Genomic DNA, 25641 nt, shown 5'->3' with positions numbered 1-25641 from the left:
AAAAATATTCAGTGAAGAAAGCAAATCTGCTACAGGGCTACAAAAGCTCTGTCTTGGCTGACCCAGACTGTAATCCCTTTGGATTTCTGTGCTGTTTGTCCTTGCTGCCCAGAGAGTATGGTTTCTCATAGTACATATTCTTACTCTTTGCTCATAAAATCATTCCATCTCCTATTATTGTCTTCAACTGTGGGATTGTGAAAAGGTGGTTTGATTTCTGGTAGAGCTCTGGCTTAGAGATACCTGGAGACCCAACAGGTGTCCATGCCTGAGAAGGATGGCACATATCTTGCCACACTCCCCAGACTCCAGGCTCCTGAAACAAGGCTCCCCTCCCCCATAAAGGGCAATGCACCTACCAGCCCCTCCACAGGTAGAGGGTGTGACTACAGGCCACTCAGCCTCAAGAGATTTCTATATTAATGAGATACCTAAAGGCCAGAGGACATAGCCAATTAAGCATTCTTTCTCAGACCCTCCTCCCTCCCTATTTAAGTCAGGTCCACCCTGACCTAAGGGGGTGGTACTGCCAGATTCATCTATCATCTGCCATGACAATAAAGCTTATGAGAACCATGGACCCCCTCATGTCTTTGGGGCCTACCATGGAGATTCATGAAGGGGTCCTTCAATTACCTAGCCGATGCTTAATCTCCCACCTGGAGGACTTCTCTATGTTCCCACCAGAGGCCACTTAAAGAATAGAGACCACTGGCCTCCGGGTCCACTCAAGAGCCCTGCCCCCCCAACCCCCTCAGAACTTCAGACTGAGTAAGATCTCCCTGAGCCTGGGCATGAGCCCTGCAGTGTTTGCCTAGCTCAGAACAAAGCGAACTCAGTCAAAATATCCTCTCTCTTTTGCCTCTCTGATCCATGGCAGACACACAGGAACCACAACTCAGCCCAACAGAACTTACACCCTCCTGAACATGAGCTAATCAGCCCCATATTCAACAACAGTAGAGAACAGTTCTGGGGCTGAAGCGATGGAGTGGCTGTCAAGAGCATGTACTGCTCTTTCAGACAAAGGGTCCAAGGTCAATTTCAAGCACCTGTGTCAGTGTCTTCCAACAGTCTGTAACTTTAGCTCCAGAGAACCCAATACTTCTCTCTACACAGGCACCTGCACTCACATACACAAACCCACACACCAGAGAGACCTACAGATATACACATAACTAAATTAAAAAAAAAAAACAAAACAAAACTGAGAAAGAAACCTAGCTGCTTACAGGTCTCCAAGAAACAGCTTTGTTCCAGACTTTTGAGAAAGTATATGGGATGGGAAGCAGCCACAGGACATACAGCAAACCAAGAAATATACTAGAATATACCAGAAATAAGTATAAATGCTTTTCAATTAATTTACACAGAGGAAATGCTCATTTTACAAACAGCCACTGGAATTTCTTGAAAGTCTAGTTATATGTGGCAGACAAAAGTGAAATCAACAGACTTTGATTTCAGTATATTAACCATGAACAAAAACAAAGCCAAATGAAAAACATCTACATATCTTCCTAAATGCACACGAGATCGTGCACACACACACATACTCACACACTACTGACACCCAAATGAAGGAGACATCATAGGCACCTGAAGATATAACTCAAAATGACTTTTGCAAAAATAAATTGGGAAGATTTGGGATAGCTTTTCCTCTTGGAGCCAATAATCACAGATAAAGTATATTTCCAAAAATTTGTATTTCAGAATCTTCAGACATAAGAAGGCATTTTCATGAAAAACCACTATGATTTTTAATCTTTTTCACTTTCAGGTTATCAAATCTGATAAAAATAATCATGTATTTAGCCATGAATCAGAACCAGGCACACAGCAAAGGCAGCTCTGTGCCTTTCTCATACTGTCCTGATCAGTATTAGCAATTCAATCACAGAATTACTCAAAGTTGCTCTGCTATCATATTGAAGACTTTCAGAAAAACATATAAGATTGCTGAAATGAAGAAATATTTCCAGTATAAACTGGAGAGAACTGGTAAATCAAGGAATTAGTCTCCTCATGTAGGTTCTCAAAGTGGTGATCGTTTTTCCGAGCTGGAAGAGAAAACAAATGCTCATTAGTAAAGACTGGTGGACAACCGCTCAAGAGACTACTTTATAATAGTTCTTCCTGAGATCAGCATTCCTCACTGAAGAAGCATAGGCAAGAAGGACAATGCCTCAAAGAATCTCCTCCCCAATACAACAGTGTCAATGTGAGCACAGCTGCTACTTTTACAGCAGCTAATTCACAATTCAGTAAAATTCATTATATGGCGAAATGTGCACAAAACTTGTTACAGGCCTGGGATGAAAGTAGAGACAGGACATGGACCCATCCCAGGAGCACAGACTAGTGGACATGCAGAATTAAATGGTGGACTATCGTCATAGTACACCTGCACTGAGATGGTGGATGCGTTAAAGGGGCAGAGAAACTAAAGTGGATGCCAGCGGAGCAAACAAGGCAGGATTATTCAATCCAGGAGGCCAATGAGAAGTCTGTTCATGGGTGAGAACTAACGTTTGAGACTCAAGTCAAAGTAAGGCCCTCTGAAGTTTTGATAAAGAATCTTGGCACATGCAGACCCAACTACCACCATAAGATGAAGGCTGCAGCAAAGGCTGTCCTGCCCACTGCAGCTTCTCACTCCATCCACAGGGGAAATGCTGCTCAGGACCAACACTGTATATGGGATGGCTTTGCTGTTTAAAACTTATTTCAATTTTTTTCAGGAATTCCTCCACTCAACTATATATAATATCAAACACAAATGAAACAGGAGGATAGTGGCTTCCTAATGCAGCCAAGAAGGTAGTCAAAAAACATTGGGCAAGCTGGAGCTATGATAAACATTGGGTTCATCATGTCTTCAACTAGCCACACCTCACCTAAATGATGCTCTGTCCCTTGCAAACTGCCTCTACCACTTTCACCCAGTTCTTTCAACTAAGATATAAATACCTACACCCAAATTCTCTATCCAACTACAAGAATAAATAGCACAGAACTCTGTGTTGTCAGAGCCAAACATACAAAACTTTTCCCCAGCATCCCAATGCTACAGACGAATCATAAGCGTAAGCATGCTGTAATAAAATATAATTCAATTTATATCATTGTCTTGGAAAAAAATATAATGCCCAGAGGTTGTTATAATTACATCATTGTTCCTAAAAATCAAAATTAAAAGTATTCAAGGAGAAAGAAGAAAGAATTCCACATCCACATTTTCTTTTCTACAACAAGGTTTATCTGTGAAATAGCCCTAGCTGTCCTGGACTCCCATTGTAGACGAGACTGGGCTCTGAACTCATGCACATCTGCCTGCCTCTACCTTCTGAGTGCTGGAATTAGAGGCATGTGCCACAATGTTTGGCTAGGAACTCTACATTCTTTAAATTACTGTTCAAGAACTGGCCCACTGGATCATGGATGACTCTGTTAAATAACTGCTCTGATTTTTCTTGAATATCTACTATCTCAATTTCAAGGATTTAACATTAATTAGTACTTTTCAGTTAAATCTAAAGACCTTATAGAACAGTTATATAATAAAAAGCCCACGGGGGACAAGGCAAGGGTATGCACTTTCCCTTAAAAGTCATAATGGAGTTATGAATTAATTATACAATCACATATTACCTTCAGAAATAAAAAACTCTGCTAAGTAGAATGAAGTCTTCACAGCATTTGATGCATGGGAAATACCACGGGGTGGTATCCACTCAAATGGTGCTTTCTCAGGATGCCACTGGACAGCATATACTGGATACTTAAATCCTGGGTGGAGAACATACACCAGTAAGCAAAAAGAATGGTTTATGATGATATTGTCGATTGTTTCATGCCATGCATGTGCCACATAAAATATGTTACAACTCATCAAAATCGAAAAATATAAAAGTTGTAAATATTCTCTCACACAAAGAACTGCTCATAGTCAGAGTTAAAATACCCAATAGGGAATCTCTTAAAATCTGAATGTGAGCAACATTTCCAGGAAATCAGAGTAAAGTTTGGTCTGGGAATACATTCTAGAACAATAGTCAAGTGAGTAGGTTCTTTTGTCTGTAGATCAAAGTAGGAACATACCCATGCTAAGTAAACATTCTTCCACTGATTTTTATCTTTAGGCCTAGGTACACACTTAGTTGGTAACATATATTTCTATATCTGTATTTTACCTCTCTTCATACACGCTTTCCTCCCATAATGACTTATGAAGAATGAAAACTAATTATGTAGGCCTCAGCCTATTGATTGATTTGTGACTTTAGAATAATAATTGCTAAAATAAATGTTAATAGTCTAAAAATATTTGTATTCTTGGTGATTACAATTTAGTTATACATACTTTTAGCTAGATAAATGATTTAATCTCTAGAATTAGATTGAAAAACTAATTCAGTTTAGAAAGAAAGATATATAAAAGAATGGTCATTTGCTTGCTGACTGGCTAGAACTTAGGAAGTTTAATATATTAGTCCCTTATTTTTCTCACATGCTATAAAAGTTGAACAATGTTTTAGAAAAATGGGTATATATGTCTCTGAAAATTAAGTCTTTTTTTAATTCACGTGTCTCTCCTCATTTTAATAGAAAGCACCCCCACCTATCAAGGTTTTAGAATGGAGACTATGAATGCTCCCAGAAAAAAGTGCTTGGAGAACACAGGGAGAGAGGACTGTCTTCTCATGCCCCATCACTAGCTTTTCCACTTGAACAGCAGCTTGCCAGGAGCTAACACTTTGTTCCAGTTTTACTGGAGTTCACAGGAAGCAACATCTACCAGTCAGCAGCTCTAGACACAGAGCTACTCACCTCCCTCTTCCTCCCTCCCCATCTCATGCTGCAGCATTGTCTTTCTGCAGCCTGGGATGGCCCACAGACAAAGCATGCCTGAGGATAAAAATGCCTAAATGAGGATTTATCTGATAATCAGATACACAGGGACATACAGATGCTGATGTTCAGAAACAAATAAGGCTTACTCTTTAGAAAACTGTTCGTAAAAGACTGATGGCATTTCTTTACAACTGTAGAAATTCAACCCTCAATCACTGGTTTAGAACAAGATCAAGAGTGAAAAAAAATACACAAGTAGCAGAGCATCAAGGGTCCCTAACTCACATATGTTCTCCTAATATGTATGTATGTATGTATGTATGTATGTATGTATGTATGTATATGTATATGTATATGTGTGTGTATATGTATGAGTGAGTGTCTGTGTGTGTGTGTATGTGCATGTGTATAGGTGTATGTGTGCGTGCGTATGTGTGTGTATAAAATGTTCAGACTCTAAAATTTTTACATGATAACAGAGTCAGAAAAATCAACAAAGAACTGAAATCTCCAGCTTCCAACCCAATACTATTGCCTAGGCATTTATTCATTACCTCTAGTTTCTGAAAAGCCCTATAAAAAGGAAAGTAAGACAAAACTTCAGCTCTCAATAGGCTCCAGCTGAGAAAGTTGGAGCTTGAACAAATTCAAGCAAAAAGCAACATCCACAAGGAACATGAAGCAAACACACAAAGATGAAGGCTTCTCGGAGATGAGACATCTAGCTTGAGTCTTTCAGTGTAGTTGAGAGTTCATCAGAAGACATGAGGGACATGGGAAGAGAGAAAGAGAGGTGAGAAGTACTACTCTGTGGAGGGCAGCAATGGGATGCACACATCTCAAAGGAACCGTCTGCAGGGAAAGCAGCAGAGAGCACGGATTACAATGATCAGGCAAATCTAGCCTTGCCCTCCAATAGCGAAGAGCTACTGAGTTTTGTTTGGGCAGTGCAATCAGATTGGTTTCTCTGTGAGATTCCATGTGTAGCTGGAAGATGACTGTATGGGCAGTTAGGAGGGGGTTGGGGAGACAGAAGAAAGCATGCACAAACTAGACCTGGGATGCAAGAATTGGCATAAGGTTTTTAGAAGTAGTTAATGAGACAGGGAAGCCAACATGGATTGCAAGTTTCTACTGCAGAATGTTTGGATGGTGGTGACTCTAGCAACTGGGTAGAAAGACAATCCCACTTCATCCTGGGCTGACCAGCATTTCTCAGAACTTCCTGCATAAATATTTCTTCCCACCTCACTAATTTGACCAATGTGCTGTGGTTTAGGAGTGTCCCCCAGATTCAGATGTTGGAAAGCTAATTTCTAAATCTTGTTAATGGTACATGAAGGTGTAACTTTTAGGAATTCGGGTTAGAAGAGCTTGGAAGGGTGAGGCTATGGCAGTATCAGCGCCTTTGTAAGAAGAAAAACTGCCTGAGCATCCCTTTCTGCTTTGTCATGACACTCGGTGATGCTATATATAGCCCGAAGGTCCTCACCAGATGCTAACACTATGGTCAAGGACCCATCAACCTCCAGAACACTTAGATTAATCTCTATTTTTGGATGATTCAGTCTCAGAGACTCAGTTATAGAAACATAAAATGGACTAAGTCACAATCTCCAAATACCAATCACTACTTCCACCTTAATATGGTTTACTCCTCTCTAGGTTTCTGTCCTCTCAGGTTGCTCTCTCCAGCTTCACCAAATCTAAGAATCTACCTGGCAAAGGAGCAGAGAAAGTATCTTCTGTCTCTGGGTCCCTTCCTGTTTCCAGCTCCTCCTTCTCCATCAGCCTTTGCTCCTAGACGGTCTCATCTAAGTTTTCAGCCATCCAGTCATGGATGTTCTGAGAGACAGAACACAAAGTCTGTAAAATGGCATCTCTTGGGGATCCTGGACGAATCATTTATTTGAATAAATGTAAAAACAATATGGCTCCTTATTATCCATCACAAATATGGAAACATCAAGTGTGGCTGATACTTGCAAATCCCCTCTTCTGTGCAATAACTACTGTAATAAATTGTCCATCTCCTTAAATGTTTCCTTCAAGTCACCATCAAGAGATAGAGTACTGTATTAGCATCATTTTGTAAGATCATAGAAATGAAAATTATGTGTAACTATGTAGGAGGAAACACACTGACACACGCCTGTGTCAGAGCCCGGCAAGTTGAAACAGGAAGAGTGCGGCAGGCTGGAGCCCAGACTTGGGTAGTGAGTTTTTAGGCTTGCACCATAGAGGGAAATTTTCTCAAAACACAAACAAAATGCGGAGTATATTTTATGTTTTTTTTTTTGTTGTTTTTTAACTCAAAATTGTTTTTCAAAGTCCATTCAGAATGAGGAACACAGGTACATGCAGTGATTTGAAGAACTGCGTAGTATTCAGTTATATGATTCATTCCTTATACTATGAGGCATATGGCTTGCTTTTAACAGCCTCCCTTTTTGCTAATAAGAGCAATTATATGTACATTTCTAGGTTCATGAGAAGGTTTCATTAAAGTGGTCTTACTTTTGCTTTTGTTATTGCTTTTGTTTTATTTTGGTTTTGTAGCTTGAGACAGTCTTATGCTATAGCCCTGGCCTAGCTAATTTCAGCCTCCCAAGAGTTACAACTAACGGTGTGTACCACCAAATGCAGCTTTGCTATGGCATTTTTAAATATTGGGCCTGCTAGCTAACAGGACTGGAGACCACTAAGAAAAAGCAAAGTGCTCTAGGCACTGTGACTTAACTGCATGAATGTGCCGAGTGCAATAGCCTGGGTGGCACTTGTTGCCCTCGGCCTTAACTCAGTCAGTCCTGATGTAAGGTGGAGTCTTCTTCTGCTTCCACTGCATCCACCAGGGAGTGGCACACTGACAACTTCCCTCATTCCGCCATGTCAGAGCTCCTAGCTAATTATAAAAACCTATTATTTAAATCTTTATTGATCGCTTTACTTCTTCTGTTTGGCAGCTATATGCTATACACACACACACACACACACACACACACATCACACATATATATATATTGTTTTTTTTCTCTCCCCCCCTCCTTAATATAACTTGCTAATTCAGCTGAATTTCTTGGTATTTTCAGTTATGAATTATATTTTTCTATATCTTGAAAACTTTCCTTACCCAAGATCACAGACATTCTCCTTTATTTCTCTAAGGCCTTTCTTTACCTTTCCACTTGGGTCTTTTATCCTCTCAAGTATCTCTTTTACCATTGAAGAAAAACAGCCCCTGCCCCTCTTCCTCCTTGGTTCCCAGAGCCCAGTCAGGTGTTGGAATGCCTTATCCCCTATCCTCCAGATTCCCAGCTCTGGGCTCCCACATTTGACAGCCACCTAAGATGGATTTGGAATGTTTCCTTTAGATCTCCCTTCTATGCTAGTGTCTTCTCTCTGTGTGTCTTAGGATTAACCTCTCTTTTGAGACTTCATTTGAACTTCTTTCATTTTTAGTAAGTAAATTTAATTCTTTTTAAGTCTCTTTTATGCTCCCCAATCCCCCAAGACAGGGTTTCTTCGTGTAGCCATGGCTGTCCTGGAACTCAGAAGAGTTCAATCTGCCTGGTTCTACCTCCAGAGTGCTGAGATTAAAGGCATGTGCCACCCTTCCTAGCCATAGACATATATTTTCAAATATTCCTTGTTTCTTTATAACTTAAGGTATTCTACTAAATGTCATAATTCTTAATAGCTGAAGTTTTGTGCAGGGCCAGCTGCTGTTTCTTCAGATTCACAGTTGTGATACCTTGCTTCCTTGTGTGTTATCTGAGACCTGAACCACTCATATTCCATCAAATGCCATCCAAAGAAATATCCTGAAGCAGGAAAAGAATGATGCTTGCCCTTTCCTAGACAAGTATTGTGATTTGCTTCTGGCCTGCACATGTGTGCTACTATATACATTAAACCTTTCCATGTATATAGCAAACATAGGTTATAGGCATTCAACTTGCCCTCTGACTACATTCCCAGCTAGAACAATGTAGGCGACACTAGACCACCATGTCACCATGAGGGTTTAAGGATCACTCACCCCACCATCCTCACCCCATGTCCTCAGCATGCTTCAGCAAGCAATTCTTTTCGGAGTTCCATGGTCAGGATCCCAAGTGTCTTTGAGCTTAACCTTGAATGGCAAGTTCAGCCTGCAGTCCTGTTCCATGGTGTCCTTTCTCTCTCACACTGGGCCAAAAACAATGCTGCTCTCCATACCCTCAGAATTTCGGGCATTAACGTGCTTATTTTCTTGTCACCTAGCTAACATATTTAGAAAGATGTTTTCCTCCATCAACAGCACTTTCAGAATGTCTGAAAAAAGTAGTTAAGGTGGTTACTCTGTGATAACTCTAGAAAGAAGTGGTTCTCTCACCTGTCCTTGATTCTCAGGTCTCTTCTCACTATCACCCAAGTTACTAAAACTATCCAGCCTGCACTGATTTGGAATGTGAACAGAATGTGTCTTCTGTCATCAAAGATAACCTTACTTCTGTCTTTGAGCTTCAAAGTGACATGACATGACGTCACTAACAGGAAAAGCGGTCTACACGATTAAAATGAGGAAACTAAGTTTAGTTGCTGTACAGCTGAACGTACCTTCCATGGATGAAATGAATTCAGTCTTGCCATCTGTATTGGTTGTTAATATATTGAAAAACTTCTTTAACTTTTCATTTTCTGTAAAGTTCTACAATATAGAAAGAAAACAGAGGGTTCGACTCTGTAATTATCCCGATTGTAGTCACCTCATTAGGAGATACTGATTGAGTAGTCGTGTGATACCTTCACAGACAGGCTCCATTTGTGAAAATTTGCAGTCAGATTTTCTGATGCTAATGAACTCAATAACTCAGCAGGAAAATTCTGGAACATTCTGCCCTGTTTTGCACCTAAAATAATTTAAGCACAGAAAATGACTTCAACACATGAAAACAAATAAATAAAAACTTAAGCCCAGTAAGTCACTTACCTCTGGCCAAACAGTAGCTATTATTAAGATATCAATATGAGTAAATGGGGAGCCGAGCATGTTTCCCCAGATTTCCATACAAGTGCCCGTAGTCAGGTGAAGACATGTCTAACATGGAGGCAAATAAGATATGCTACAGATGTAATTATCTCCTTTTAGATTTTTTAATAGAATGACTACACATAGGCTATCCATGGAAGAAGAGCAGAGAATCTTAACTCTGACTTCCTCAGAAACCTCTGAAAAATAAGAATTCCCAGATATATAAGTCTGTGTTCCAATAAAAGGTTATTAACATTTCCAGTGTATTCTCAGAGGTATCTAAAGAGGGTGTTGAGGGCAGATTAACCAAAATGAAAGACTATGTGAGAACCTACTATTTTGTAAGGCAATTAAAATTTGTCAGTTTAAGGGCTGGAAAGATGGGCCCACAGTTAAGAGCACTTTCCCTTCTTTCAAGAGTATTCAAGTTTAATTCCCAGCAACCATGACCAGCAGGCTCACAATTACTGTAAGTACAGCTTCATGGAATCCTACTCCCTCTTTTGTCTCACACACACATATACACACATACACAGACACATACACACACACACACACATACACACACATACACACACATGCACACATACATACACATACACACACATACACATAAATTTTCTTTAAAATATAGATTCATATACATACGTATATATGGATCTATATTTTAAAAAGAGGTACTCTACATGACCAGATAATACTGCTCCTATAAATCCCTGTGCTAGCTGTGGAGTACAGCCTTATAACTGCTAGTCAGGCAGGCCAATAAGACTCCTAAAACGATAAAAGCTCTTGACATTTCTCTTGGTTTCCCACCAGAACTAGATGGCAAGACTCCATTGCTAGGATACCACACACCCAGGGTGCAAGATCTAAAAAGAAATCAAGCTGGAACTGAGGTCGAGGCTTCCTCCATGCTGGATAGCTTGCATATTGCCACAAAGTGCTATGCTGAGGGAGAAAAGGCAACAATGGTCTCACCCGGGTGTGAACCCTACAAACCTCACTGCCAACCTAGAAAGCCAGATGTGCACCATGATACAATAGTGGCATGATTGTTATGGAAAGAAAGCAATGCCTTTTTGATGAGAGAATATATGCGGTGGGTGATGAAACCCACCAAAAATTACCTAAATAATTTAGCAGACATAGTTTAGTACCTAAAACAACTTAAGAACAGAGAAATAATTTAAACACATGAAAAAAATAAAACTCACTATGGCACTTTCTTCCAGCCAAACAGCAAACATTATTAACCTAGTCAAGAGTAAATGGTAAGCCAAGCATGTTTCCACAGAAATGCTTATGGTTGGGCCAACATGGATTCTGAGACAGTCAAGATCATGGGCCCTAAAGTGGAACGCACCACTGTGGTTTAGCAAAATTGACGTGGTGCCAAATCTCATTCTAGATATGTGTTTATACCCAAATGCTAGCCCCTTCTAGTTAGACAAGTTTCTCTTTGCAGTGAATGACAATGAATGAAGACCCATGGCTCATCAAGTGATAAGACTTTTGAATGTCCCGCCCTAAACAGGACATCTATATCACTGTCTCAAAAGCTCAAGGAACATGGTGGAAGAAGGAAAGGATGTAAAAACCAAGAAACAGAAGAAATGTGAACGGCTCTTCAAAACCTATGGTCACACAGAGAGACCTGGTTAAAATCAGTGACTCACAAAACAAAAATAAAAAAGACATAGATGAAGAAAGGCACGTGCAGGGAGGAGGGAAGTTAATGGGGAAAGGGGAGGACAAAAAAGGAGATAGGAGAGAGTGTGAGTAAGAATGAACATACATTATATCCATGTACGAGACTGACAAAGAATCAGTTTAATCAACTGAGGAAAGGTTAACTATGCTAACTATGGAGAAAAGAACAGTGACTAAGCTAGAGAACAGAACTATGCTGCAAACAGATGAACGGGGCAGTATTGCTCCAGAGATTACTTCAGAATGGGTTCTGATTACCAGAAGGATTACCCATGTGAATAGAGGGCTTGAAACAGCCCAATCTCTGGGAATGGAAGAGGCCCAGGAGACCATAGTCAGGTACACAGACTAAAATACCAACAGAGAAATGAAAACACAATCCTGACATGTTCAAGGTTCTGATGTTAAGTCAGGCCTCTCAGCTAATGGCTTCAGTGAGTACCTTGAAGAACTGCCTTGTTGTAGAAACTGGGCTTTAGTAATATGGCAAACCCAAAAGCCTGACCTAAAATAAATACTTCCCAAGAAAATAAGACTTCTGAGGGTATGGAATATCCTAGGAATTCTATGAATGATCACTATTCTTCCCTCCCAGAAACATTAATGAAAATATCAATAGTTGGTAGCACTTAATTATGATGATCCAGAATTTATATGAAATTTGTTTTAGATTTCTAACTAAGAGCTTCTTAAGCCACTGAAATTTCCTGAGTGATCGAAGTATATTAAGATAATGAGATGATTCATTGTTAGCCCTTACATTACCTCAGAATGGGCTGATTACCAGAAAGACTAATCATGTGATTAGAGGACTTTGAAGCAGCCCAAGCTCAGGAAGTGGAAGAGGCACAAGAGACTGAATTCAGCCGAATGATCACTGACTCAACCATGCCTTGCAAGAAAACACCAACAAGAATTCTGAAACTCAAGAAACCTATGGTCACGGAATCTCCAAGATGGTAAGCAAATACAAGGGGTTTCTGTTTGCTTTTGAACTCTCTGAACTGTTGTCGTGAATTATAAAACATGACAGCCAGGTCATAGGTATCTGCATAGGTGCAGCAGCTAGCAGGAAAGTTGGTAGGACTGGGTGACTTGCCTTCAGTTGTACACAAATAGAGTGGTCTCACTGGGCATCAAGCCTTTTAATTTGTGAGGTCTTACTAGTTCCAAGTGTTTGGTGCCAGAATAAAACTATTATATAAAACACTCAAGACAGAAACAACATGTGTCTACAAAGAGAAAATATTGGCATGATAGCAATAATACTTGATATTTATAAGACCTGTATTTAAAGTTCTACACATACAAACTGGAAATCATCTAAATTCTCAGAAAGTATTCCCAGAGATAGAAACTTTTAGAGTGAAAAAACTATGAGAGACAGAATGATTCTCCAAGACCAAAGTGAGAAAGCTAGAACTCAAAACCAGAACTGGTTTCTGACTTATCACATGATCCTAAGACCACTAGAACACAAATCGAACACAAATATTAACAAAAACTAGATCAAACACAAATACTATCATCCTCACAAATGAATCACAAAGGGCTCACTCATAGTTTTGGTCTTCAAATAACTCAAAGACTAATGGTTATTCCTGTCTTTTGTCTTTCAATGTTAATCAAAGGCTTTATAAGTTCGGTAACGCTCAATAACAAGACAACCATACAATCAGAAGTGTAACCCAATATCCAACCTAGATATACCAACTATCTTTGACTGGTGGAGACACACGAACATCCGTCTCCATGCCTCCCCCCCCACTCCTCTCTCGTCTCCTAGCTCCTCCTCCTCCTCTCCTTACTCCTCCTCTTCTTCTCCTTCCTCCTCCCACCATTGCTCCTCCTACATATCACCCTTCCTGTTAAGATAAAACTTTTCTCTCAAAATGCAATTAGAGAATAACTATATCAATTTGTATCAGTAAGGTACAGGAAAGACCTACTACCCAGTCCATCATTTTGTTGACTAACCAGAACCTCTGTCATCTCTCCTAACTAAAAGACTTAGTTCTGAACCTGGCTTTTTTCTTGGCTTTAGAATGAATGTCAGCTGAAAACCATCCTCTCAAGTCTTTTCTCTCAAAGTAAATAGCTGGTCTTGATATGCAGTATTTACAAATGCTGTTAAGAAATATTTTTGGAAGAGTTGGTGCTTATTCTTACCTGCAGTGAAGTTCAAGGGCAATTTCTTTGCTTCAGTGTTTGTACACGTTAGTAAGTTCTCTCCACTAACCAGGACGGAAAGCTCCTCAAATCCAAGGCATGTTCCCCATACAGGAAAATGGTCTCCATTATCATAACTCTTTGGGAGAATGAAAGCAAAAATTAAGTTGATTCAAAGTTTAAGTGTGTTTCTCTGTGTGTGTGCAAGTATCTCAGAAAAGTGATTATTGAGGAAAACATTTAGGGGAGACTGGCGAGATCTGAGTGCCAGCAACAATAAACAAAAATTGCTAGCAAGACTTCAGGGGAGAAACAGGAAGCAAAAGCTCTATGGTGGACCAAGGGAAGGCATTGCATAGTAGCACCGTGCCTGATAAACAGACAAGGCCTAAGGCATGTGAGCTGAAGAGGTCTGAAGAAGCCACATCTGTTTGGAAAAGTCTACGGCCTGACTGACTAGCACTTTGTGCCCATGAAGTGACATCATGCTATAGATAGAGCCTGAGTTATCTCAAGCTATCTTCAGTCTGTTTTAATGGCCGTTTATTACCAACCTCTGTGTCTGACCTGACATGGTTATCACTACTAGGTACAACTTTTCAAATGCAATGCTGACGTTAGCAAATTTCTGGCTTCTGTCAACCCTAAAAGTAAATATTTTGTACACTAGCACCTGAAACTCACATAAGTGATATCCATTCTTCCATAGTGTGTCATGTGATGTTCTCACCCACTTGGTAAAGTATATTTGAGACTTTCTTTCGTTCTCTGACTCATGTCTTTCACTTGTATTTGGCTGGGAATAAAAGCTCACTAGCAATACCTGTGTCTGATGTCAGGGGGTGGCTGAGAGGATGAGGCTGGATGGAGAACTGAAAAGAGGAGACTTAGTATCATAGGAACGATGCCCAGTGCATAACGGGCCCGAGAGCGGCACTAGCTTTACTAACCTATGAGGGTGTGCTCCACACCAAGAATCCCCAAAGTACATGAAAGAAAAAAATAGCAGGTGAGTAGACATTTGACTCGGAAGAGCAGGTGCCTGGCTATTAATAAGGCTGGAGTGACTATGAAGAAAGTAATACTGTACACTTGAAAAAAGAAAATTGTCCTTATGGAGACAGACAAACCCATCTGGAGTGATGAGCAGTAGGAGATCTTTACCTCTATAGCCTTTCTGAAAAATATCTTCGCCACACGGGAATAACGTGAATGCATTAGGTTAGCACCTCCTCCAGGAAAGAGGACTCTGAAACAAAATCAGTTAAGATATACTTCCCCCATTCACCAAGTAAATAAACATTCTTCACTTAAAGAACTTTTTCTTTATTATAGAATTGGTAAGATATATATATATATTCATGTATATATATAATATTCTTAATTCTAGACATTCAGAAACTACTGTGGTTAAGAATTTTGCACATATTCTCTTAAAACTTCTTCAATAAAAGTTTTTTTTACAAGCTCATTGAAGGAAATATAACATGGACAAATCAAAGGCAAAAAGGAGGATGGGGAGAAAAACCAAAGAGCATGAAAAGACAAAACTCCAAGTATAGCTGGCTTTGAATTAAGGTGATCAGTAAAGCCAAGTCAACTGGAAATACATACCTATTTTAACTCCAAAATAATATATATAAAAAGCACATAATAATCATAATTATTTCTATTAGAATTAAATATCTACAAGATATTTCCACAGTCCTGATATTTCTTAAGTAATAAACACAATATTAGGAATCCTGAAAATCAACAGAATTATCATTCTAGAAAAGTCTTGAAAGAGTCACAAATACTAGGTTCTCTTTCATTCTACCCAAAAAAGATGAAACTTAGGAGAAAATTTTTTACCATGTTTTTATATTAGGTTTTTGAACTAATATTAAATATTAAGCTCTTTAACACATCTTGAAATAAGCAAGGATATTCCAAAGTAGTCTGGCTTCAATTTGCATGTGTATGTGGTGTGTGTGTGTGTGTGTGTGTGTGTGTGTGTGTGTGTGTGTATGAAAGGGGGAGGGAGGCAGCACACATGATCTTTCTTTTCACATGCATATGGGAATGGAACGTAACTCACCAGGCTCATGTGACAAGCTATCTTACCAGTCAGAGGCTATTTCTCATTTAAGATATACACCATGATTCTTCTATGAATCAGGTTTTGTAACAGCCTGTGACAAGGCTAGTTTCCATTGTTAGGAGATTCAGTCTAATGGAAAAGGTTTAAACATTCATCTGCTAAAACATTTACCACAAGCCACAGCAGAAAACCATGTGTGACCGAAGAAGACCAATTAGCAGGTCTCACCCCAATTAACTCAGGATTTTAAAACCTGCCTCGGACCGAGTCTGGTCTACGGAATCCCACAGCTCTTTTCTACAGTTAAAGTGGACTCATACTCCCAGACAGTCTCCCTTAGGTCAGGCTCCACACTTCTGGTAGTCTACTCCCACAAAACAGTGTGGGGTCAGCTCCACTGTACCTTGGGGAAGGTATTTTTTGAACTTATTGTACTTTCTTTTTCCTGTCTCCTCCAGAAAGAATAAATTCCATTCAGAAACAATAAATTCCACCCCCTGATTTTCACCAATTTAGAGTCCAGCCTTCAGAGCCTGTGTTGTGGGGAGTGCTGTGTCTGAGAGGTCAGTGTGGGGACATACATAAGTGGAGAAGATTCATAAAGGACTTTCTGGTCACTTGAAGAGCCATTGCTGGTTTGTCTCCATGAGGACACACTGGGCATCAAAACAAGCTGCCCCCAACTATTCACACCTGTCAGTGGTACTACTTCAGATTTCCCAAAAGCAGTAGTACCACTGGGAGAGAGTCAGAGGGATGAAGTACTTCAAAACATATATTTGAAGTGGTCATTCATTATTTACCTTTATCTTTAACAAATACTTTGAACATGCTAGGTATGGTAAACATTTTACCAATCTTACCCAGTTTTACAAGAAATAGTTACTGATCCAAACTGAAGCAACAGCAAATAATTTTTTGATCATCACTGCTTTTTACACCACTTCCAATCAAAAGTAGCGACTACCAACATCTGCTGTGCTGATAATAGAAACACACCGGCAAACAGCAGCTTTTGTTAACACAAAAGCTGTGTTTCAAAACAGCATCTACAGACATCTTCAGTTGGAAACGCCTGAATAAGATCCTATTAAAGAAACATAATTATCCTACTGAGCTAACCTCCACCTCCACCTCCACCTCCAGAGCAACTTCAACAGTAGGACTTTTTGGACAATGCCTATGCTTATATCCAAGTCTGTACATAACTCTGTACAAATATTTATTTATCAGATAAAATTTCATGTTCTCAGTCATAGAGTATGTGTCTTTCCAATTTCAATGTTTACTGAAGAAGAGCCCCAGAGACTGACTGACTCTAGCACCTATAGTGACAAGGCTTGTGTCTTCCCACCTCCTAACAGAGTATTAGCAAGTTTTCTCACTTCTGCCAACCTGATTCTTGATTTCTATAAATAATGGTACTTTTAAGTCAAGAGCAATAAAGGGTATTTTTATGTGCTTGCCAATTTTGTTCTGTGCTCTAACTACTCACATATTCTATGGGAAAGCAGAGAAGAAATTGTTTTTTAAGTTTGATTCAAATTACCTCTGAAAGATAAGCAATCTGTAACTTCATATCTATGACTTGGAAATTTCAAAATATTTACGCATTTAAACAAAGATTAGGTTAAAAATAGTGAGCCTATCAGATAGCAATTCCATATTTCCTGTCTTGCTTCCTACTGCATACTAGGATTGAACCTAGAAAGAGCCTTACACAAACCAGGCTCTGCCACTGAGGCACACTCTCAGCTCTCTGTTTTCTTTTTTTTTTCTCACGCTGGTGAACTGTCTGCACTTTTCCCTCCACCTCATAAGGATCTGGGATTGCAGTACAGGTTTGAACCCCGAGACCTTGCCCTGCCTCCCACTCTTTACTGGGGCTTTATATCTTCCTTCAAAACATTTCAACAAACACACTTGGGAAATTATTATCAGACAACTTTTAAGAATGCTCCATAGAAACACAGAATGCTCATATGTAAATTCTGCAAACCTTTGATATGTATACACACACATACATTGTTTTAAGACTTGATGCAAGATCAAGCCTACTTACCCATTAATAGATCTAAAAAGTTTCTCATACTCTGAATCTTTATGATCAAGCCTAAAAACAAGGAAAGAATTTTACAAGAAAATTAGTTCTGAAGCCCAAAGAAAAAGTTAACATTCAATAAAAGCCACATTTTTTTTTAAACACTAAATGAAAAACTAAGTTGTTTGCGGTACTGCATATCAAACCCAAGACTTTGTACATGCAGAGCAAAATACTACAACACTTCTGTGTAAATATCAGACAACATTACATCTCTACCTTAAAGGTGTTCTTGTTAAGCTATGGAAATCACAAAATTACACCATGTTTGGCTAATCAGAAAGGTAAATCTGTTTTTCTGGAATTGAATGAAATTCAATATTTTAAAGTAGATATTAAGCACTGGACTCTAGTATTATCTGTTAGCCAAGAAACCTACAAATATTCGCCTGTTTTATATAAAGACAAAAACATTGTAAAGCTCTGTGGGGCTGGAGAAATATGTCAGCAGTTTACAGTTCTTGCTGCCCATCCAGAGGTTTCCAGTGCAGTTGTCCCCACATCAGCTCCAGGAGATTGGAGCCCTCTTGTGGCCTCCGTGGGTACTGGCACACACACATCCATCTTTTACTATAACACCCATCTTACCTGCAGGCAGCTTGGGAAAATGGGAACATGAATAGACACCAAATCCCAACATCTCACCCCTCCCAACCAGCTGCAAAGGTGTGACTACTGTACATGAAGTCTAGAACGATCCAAATCTAAGGACAAACTATTCACAGACCACTGAGACTGGCTCAAGTATCCTGAAACATCCTTGATCAAGTGCCTTTACAAGATTCCTAGTTGCTGCCATGGTACTGCAGATTTTATCTCTTTTCCTCAGAGAAAATCCAAAGAAACTGATCCACGACAGCTGGCTACAACCTTTAAATCATACTGTGGTGTCTGTAAAAGCGTGTGTGAAATCTTGCAATAACTCTCCTACACTGAGCAGCTTTTTATTTCTATAAAACAGCAAGGCACACACACTCTCCCCATAAACACATCCATAAAAGTTTACAGTCATTAGTAGAATATACTCCATTTCTGCCCCAGGAAAAAGATATAAGTGGACATAGATCGATTTACAACATGGCTCCTGCTGTTGTGAAGTGAGTTGTAATTCCCAGCCCTTGCCTAGTTCTGGCAGCGAGCTTCTCTGACTCTCCTCTAAGTCCCAGTAAGCTCTGAAATCCACATAGGTTTTTCAGAAATTCGTAGTAATCTTCTTTTGAGCTCAGAGCCACAAAGTAGTCAGTGAAACCGCTATAGAATTATTACCATGACAAGTGGCTTGGCCTCAGAGTAATAAGATGAAATTTAAGTACATGTATTCTCAGTATCCTGCCAATCCAAGCCCTTGAAGTTGTCCCAGCAATGGCAAAACCTTCCCCATGGACCAGGATGAGCTGCACACCAAAAACCCCTGAACCAGCTTAACAGGTAGGCTCTGCACCATTTGTGACTGTATGCTTTAATCCCACCTCTCACTACTAATAGGCCACCCAAAAGCACCAAGTTCTGAGAAAGAATATCATCAGAAAAAGCAGGATGATACCAAAGCCAAGAATCACCTATAGCAGAATTCTGCCCAGGTCTCTCATCTATCTTCTTCTCCCCTCTGAGCCAGAAAGTAGCCCCAGCAACCAACCTAACTAATGCTGAGAGTCTCCTCATTTTACACGTAGGATTTCCCTCACATAGATTTCTACAGGGTCACATGATTCCAATTTCAAGCAATAAGTATCAAAATGAACTTTGAATCCTACAGGCTGTCAGTCAGGGTTTCAGCATCTTGTCAGAGATGCTAGTTAATATTTCGCAAGTCATTAGGTTTCAAAACTCCCCAGGTTTCCAACTGTCCATCATTCCCACTTAGTATGTCCTCAGCAACCCTGATGTGATGAGTGATTGTCTTCACTGACTTTTTAAGAACACACATCTAGCAACTCACTACGGCATCTCAGGGCCACTTTCTCCCTATTCCACAGCCAGAACCTTCCAGTGGCCTCTGAACTGGGCTGCCCACTGTGGTGGCTCTGTCATGTCTCACCCCCATTTACACTAACTCCCTAAATAGCTTGCATTTAAGCACTTCCATCATCAAAACTGTGAGATACTACTGCACTCTCTCAGGGATCTCTTCCTCAGACCTAAAACTTGAGTATATGGTTTCATATGAGGTTACATTACTACCAACAAATTAAACACTAATCATAAGGGTAGGCATCATTAATCAAATATGAAAGATGAAAGACGACAATCCTTATGAAGCTCAACATGAAGACTTTTCATATCTAAGTTGTATTTACATTTTGATTATTTGTAATATCATATAAAGCATAAGAAAGTCTTTGTAATTATTTGCAGAATAGGTTATAATAGTTGTGTTTAGCTCTGAAAATTTCATAATCAATTATATGAGAGTTCTAAGAGATTCATAAGCACTAATTTTAGCTAACAATGTAAGTGCTCAGAAGATTTTTGTTTATTAACTCTTTTCAAATGAAAACAGGTGGTGAAATCAATCCCTCCAAACTAAAAATATGAGATTAATCATATTATTTTTAGCCATATAATTATAAAATAAATGAAGCACCTTTATAAAGGTTTTGTTTTTATTTCTGTGTATGTGTGTATATGTGTGTGTGTATGAATGTCCACTACATGTGTGTTGTATCCCAAAGAACTAAAGCTACAAATGGTTGTTAGCTGCCCTGCATAGGTTCAAGGAGTCAAATTTTGGTCCTGCTGGAGAACACAAAATGCACTTAACCACTGAGCCGTATCTCTAACCCCACACTTAACACATTTTAAACTGCAAAACCTATCATTTACACTGTAGCAACACTAAACACTCACTACTGACAAGCTTTTCCTAGATGTGAAAGTACAATAATCTTCTGAAACATCTCCCTCACTCCTTGAGTGTTCCCTTATGCTGATACTAGGTAGAAAACAAGCTAAACTGGAGATTCGGTTATGATTTTATGGTGTCTGTGAGAAGTGTCTTTTCTGGGGTAAAGGAAGCTATCATATTTTTTGCAATGCTAACAGACATATAGCACACTATCAATGACATTACAGACACACAGAGAGCTTCATAAAGAATTTAGTGGGAGCCTGCAAGCAATAGGTTTGTGGCTGAAATCAGATGCAACAACATTCCTTTTAATGATATAATCATAGGAAAGAAGAAGGTATTAATTTTAGAGACAAAAGATCGATCTTTACATCCCTGGTGAAAGCCAGTCAAGCATACCTTATGGGCACAACTCTTGCACCTGCAGACTCTATATACTTCACATAGGATGCAGCAATGTAGTAATGTCCAAGCTTCGTCAAGTTCCCATTACATTTTTGCATTAATATTCCTAAATTTAAAAAAAAAGCTTTAGTTTCAAGCAAATTCTTTTATTTCTTACTCAAAACAGGCCTACAGCTCCTTCAAGTCTACCCACAGTTGTTGGGAAAGTAGTGGGGGAGAATGATCTGAGTTTCTTACCACACCATTGTTTTGGAATATATTCAATCTCAATCAGGGGCTTCTACCCCACCTTTAACTATTCAGTTCCAAGATAAAGGACACAATCCACCTCTAATTTATAATAAGCCTTTATCAGCACTAATGCTGGGGAAATATGTACCCTCCATGCTATTAGAATCTACTTTCCTATTGATAACTCTGAGTTATTACTTACTATGCTTTGTCTGGGATGCTCCTAACTCCATGGTTCTAATGGCCACGATTTTATGATTCTTACCACAAGGAGTCTTCTCTCTCAACTTTCCTCTCCTCTTCCCCTCAAGTTTTTCCTCCAATCTCAAGCTTAGGAATCTCAAGCCTCATCTATCCCAATTCTGCCCAGCTATAGACTATAAGTATTCTTATCAAGAATAATTTGGAGTACAAGGTCACTTAGAGTCACTTAGGTCTACATTCGGACTCTGTCTCTGGAGGCAACCAAGCTTTAGGGGCAAGTATTTAGCATTACAACACAGGCAGTATCAGACCAACCCACTATACACAATGAATATCTATGAAGCTTCCAAAGTAAGTTTATAATGGCTCCAACATTTTTCATTCAGCCTTAAGACTATTCACACACAACTCACTAAGTGTATAAGGGGCAAATCCCTTTCCCCACAAAGTCACAGTTGTATGCTTATCAGCATAGAGAGAGTATAAACAACTTTGATCCCCTTTTTTCTAATAACCTCATCATCTAAGTAACCAACATTCTCCAAACCCATCGCAGGCTATTAAAAGGTCCCTTTCCTTTCTAAAGGAAGCCTCCTACTCCAGTGTTTCCACAGAAATAAGGCTGACTCCACCATCATTCCCTCAATCATTCAATATTGTCTGCATTGCATGCCAGACACTGAACTAGGTGCTGACGACACAGCAATAAGGAAAATCTCTCTACCTTACAGACTTTAACATGAGTGGGTGAAAGAGGAAAGAGGTAAAGACAAACAACGGAGATTTATTTTTAGGGCCAATTGTGATGGCTGGTGCTTGTGTAAAAAAGCCAATGAAATAAATGTTCCATTTCCAATGTCTCTTATACAGGGTGGTGACTCTAGGCTTGCAGGATGGGAAAGTAGAACAAGACTTCAGAGAGGTGGAACAAGTTTTCCCTACGAAGGTGTGATGTGACACTTAATCAAAGATATCGGTGAGCTGAGGCAGTGAACTACACACCCATAACTGAAAGCAGAGTAATTCAGAGCAAAGGGAACAGTAGCACGCAAGGGTCATGAGCCAGCCTGACAAGTCTACCAGACTAGGAACATGTAAGAGAAAACAAGAAAGCAACAGTTAATGGAACAAAGAATTACAGACATTCAGGGGCTGCTATTTTCTTTACACACCTCAGTGGTTCTACATTGGCTCTGTGACTTCATGTTGTCCCACTCTTCTTTGATCATCTCTTACCAATGAAACCCAAGTCTAGCACACTACTGACATGCAACACTCATCAAACCATGTCAGCATATGCTTAGGATGTGCAAAGCCTTAGGTCCGTCCCTAGCCTCCAAAAATTAAACAAACAAGAAATTTCTCATGTCTGTCCATTGACTATCTGTGCCTCTGTGAGTTAGGCTGTCACTTTAACTGTCTCAGTGGGACACAACTCCTATCATCTATATTAATCCCATCTGCATTCTGGGCTTCTTACAATAGCTGACATGAATCACTACTGAATATCAAATGTCAAAATGTAGCTAGTAAGAAATGTTTCTCTCCTCTCTATCCGATAAGATGGTCTTCGCAGTGGAAAATGAAATTTGGCCAAGAATAGAAGAATACAAGAGCTATTATAGGAAAGAGTGAAGACAGGAGAGGAGGGGCCACAAGGAAGGCATGGAGAATCATGTGACTATAAGTGCCTACAACACTAAATTAATTCCACAATCACACCCCAGCCCATTCTTTTTTTTTTTTTCCCCTAGGCAAAGAGCTCAGGTTGTATGCCCCGGTCTCAACATGTGGTCCCAATGTTGGCTTTTACACTTCAGGGTATTTCACGACGTCTGTGGCTTCCTTGTCTTTGAACACTCTGCGCTTCCTACGGTAATAGCATATCCATATTACATGCTCAATCGACTATATTGTCTTAATTGGTGGGGAGGTGGCTTCACCGTGGCTAAGCAGTAAGTAAAGGCACTTGCTGCTGAGTCTGAGGACCTGAGTTAGATCCCCAGGGCTCATGTGGAGAAAGACAACTGACTCCCGAAGCTGTCTTTCAACCTCTGTAGATATATATGAGAAGCATGCACATGCACGTGCACATGTACACACACACACACACATACACACACACAATAGATATAAAAGAAAAACATAGCTGATCAGGTTAACCAAAAGCATACTTTTTCTCTTTGGTCATATGCAACTTAGAGTTGCCTAAATTCTAAGAAACAAAATCTTCTGTCATCTTTTAATTTTCTATTCTCTAGATCCACAAATGCAATTCACTACATATGTTACATGACTCAATTGGAAGAATCTAACCATCAATGGAAATAGCTTTGGAAGAAGGGTTCCAAATATTTCTAAGTCATTCTTTTGAAAACAGGACCACTCCTGAATACATAAAACAAGTTTCTAGTTTCTGTATAATGTTCAACTTCATGGAAGGAAAAAATAAGACAAATGTCATAGTCCAACATATGTCTACCCATAAATTTCTCTGGTAAAATTTTAACTACAGGCTGATTTCTCTTTGGTAGCTTTCAAATGTCCGACATGACTGCAAACCAGTTTTACCCTGTTTGAAACTCAAACATGCCAGACAGATACAATTTCACGCTTTGGTTGATGTAAAATGGATATTTAAATCTTCAGTCAGTGTTGTCACTTGATGCTAAAAATGGCAAAGTCCACGGCACACTTAAGTTTCTTACCTATTTCGTGTGTGTGTGTGTGTGTGTGTGTGTGTGTGTGTGTTGTATCTTCAAGTATGTCCTTGGGCAAAGAAACGAAAGTTTAACCCGTGTGCAGAATTTCTGGCATTGGAAAGGCAGGGAAAACGATCGGAACACAGGTCAGGAAAAGTATCCCTCAAATCACACTGAAGTCTGACTAAATCCTCTCATCAGGTAACACTCAAGAGTAAATTGACATATTTTAAGGTCTTTCTTCCTTCTCTGCAATTTTCTAGGAGTTTCACTGGAAACTTCATTTACAGTAAAAGACACGTACTAACTAACCCCTTGTGCAACACTAGTAGCTCCTGGTTTTTATCTTATCCAAGGCACCTCTGCAACCTTCCTATAATCTTAATTATCATTATGGAATAAGAGAACAGGAATAGAGTGTGAGATCCTCTGGAAGCTTCTTGAACTATGAAACTGACCACTAGGTCAGCTGAGGTGGAGTCTTCTCTGAGAAGACCACAGCATGCTTTCTCCTCTGCTTCATTCTTAACTTGAGCTCTTCTCTTCCTACTTTTGATAAATCCCAGCTCGGCTTCACACTGTCCTTAAAATTCTTTTCCGCAGGGAAACCTCAAATCCTGGGTTTGCCTCAACTGTGGTTCCTAAAAATTACGGGACCGTCTCTAGTAGCTTCGGGTGCCAAGCGGTAGCGAGGAGTTGAGCCTTAATCCGGATCCCGATCCCGCAGACTCAGGTCTCTAGAAGGAAAGCAGCACAAGGTCCCTTTGATGAGAAGCGCTCCTCGGGCTTCGTGGGTCTGCACGCCTGCGAGAAACGAGCACCTCGCGGACTACTGGTCCTCAACACCTGCCCCAAGCCTCCTTACCGATGATGGGCCTCTTGGAGCCGCGCTTGTAGGGTATGAACAGCCCGGGACTTGCAAGCGCGAACAGCAGTAAACCCAACACGCACAGCAGGCGGCCCAGGCTCGTCATCGCGCTCGCGATCGCGATCTGGCCTCCGGCCGCCACTCAAAAAGGTTCGGCGGCGCTGCGCTAGGGCCAGGGGCTGCTGGGGGCGTGGTCCCGCGGTTTGGGCGGGGCTCGGGGCTCCAGGGCGCGCAAGGCCGCGCCACTCAGGCCTATGGGAAATGTAGTCCGGGCGCGCGCCTGCGAGGCGGGGGCGGGGACGGGGGCAGGAGACGGGGCAGGTGGCTCAGAGAATGTGCTCCACGTTTCCCCATCGCCCAGCGCGCGACCCGCCACCCGGGGCCCCGAGATGGCACGCTCCCGAAGGCCGCTGTGGAGACTGTAGAGACGCGGCGGGTTGATCCCC

The 25641-nt window shown here is 40.3% G+C and overlaps 1 protein-coding gene across 1 annotated transcript; it reads right to left on the bottom strand.

Moving 5' to 3' along the window:
* Positions 1–1690: 1690 nt before the first annotated feature.
* Positions 1691–25434, bottom strand: Ggh (gamma-glutamyl hydrolase). Its single transcript, XM_028780493.1, has 9 exons — positions 25193–25434; positions 21185–21296; positions 17899–17949; positions 14918–15002; positions 13754–13892; positions 9643–9749; positions 9457–9547; positions 3655–3792; positions 1691–2063 (listed from the first exon to the last, which is right to left on the bottom strand). The coding sequence occupies exons 1-9, from the start codon at positions 25299–25301 to the stop codon at positions 1942–1944; spliced, it is 954 nt and encodes a 317-aa protein (XP_028636326.1). The 5' UTR covers positions 25302–25434; the 3' UTR covers positions 1691–1941.
* Between the last annotated feature and the right edge of the window lie 207 nt (positions 25435–25641).

This window comes from Grammomys surdaster, unplaced genomic scaffold (genome assembly GCF_004785775.1).
Source record: "Grammomys surdaster isolate TR1022 unplaced genomic scaffold, NIH_TR_1.0 97, whole genome shotgun sequence".
NCBI lineage: Eukaryota > Metazoa > Chordata > Mammalia > Rodentia > Muridae > Grammomys > Grammomys surdaster.
This window is presented reverse-complemented; position numbering and strand designations above follow the sequence as displayed.

Coding starts and splice junctions, on each gene's coding strand:
- Ggh (XM_028780493.1), bottom strand. CDS start 25,301: ATGACGAGCCTGGGCCGCCTGCTGTGCGTGTTGGGTTTACTGCTGTTC. Junction 21,297..25,192: donor CTCCAAGAGGCCCATCATCG/GTAAGGAGGCTT, acceptor TTTTAAATTTAG/GAATATTAATGCAAAAATGT. Junction 15,003..17,898: donor CTTTTTAGATCTATTAATGG/GTAAGTAGGCTT, acceptor ATTTTGTTTCAG/AGTCCTCTTTCCTGGAGGAG.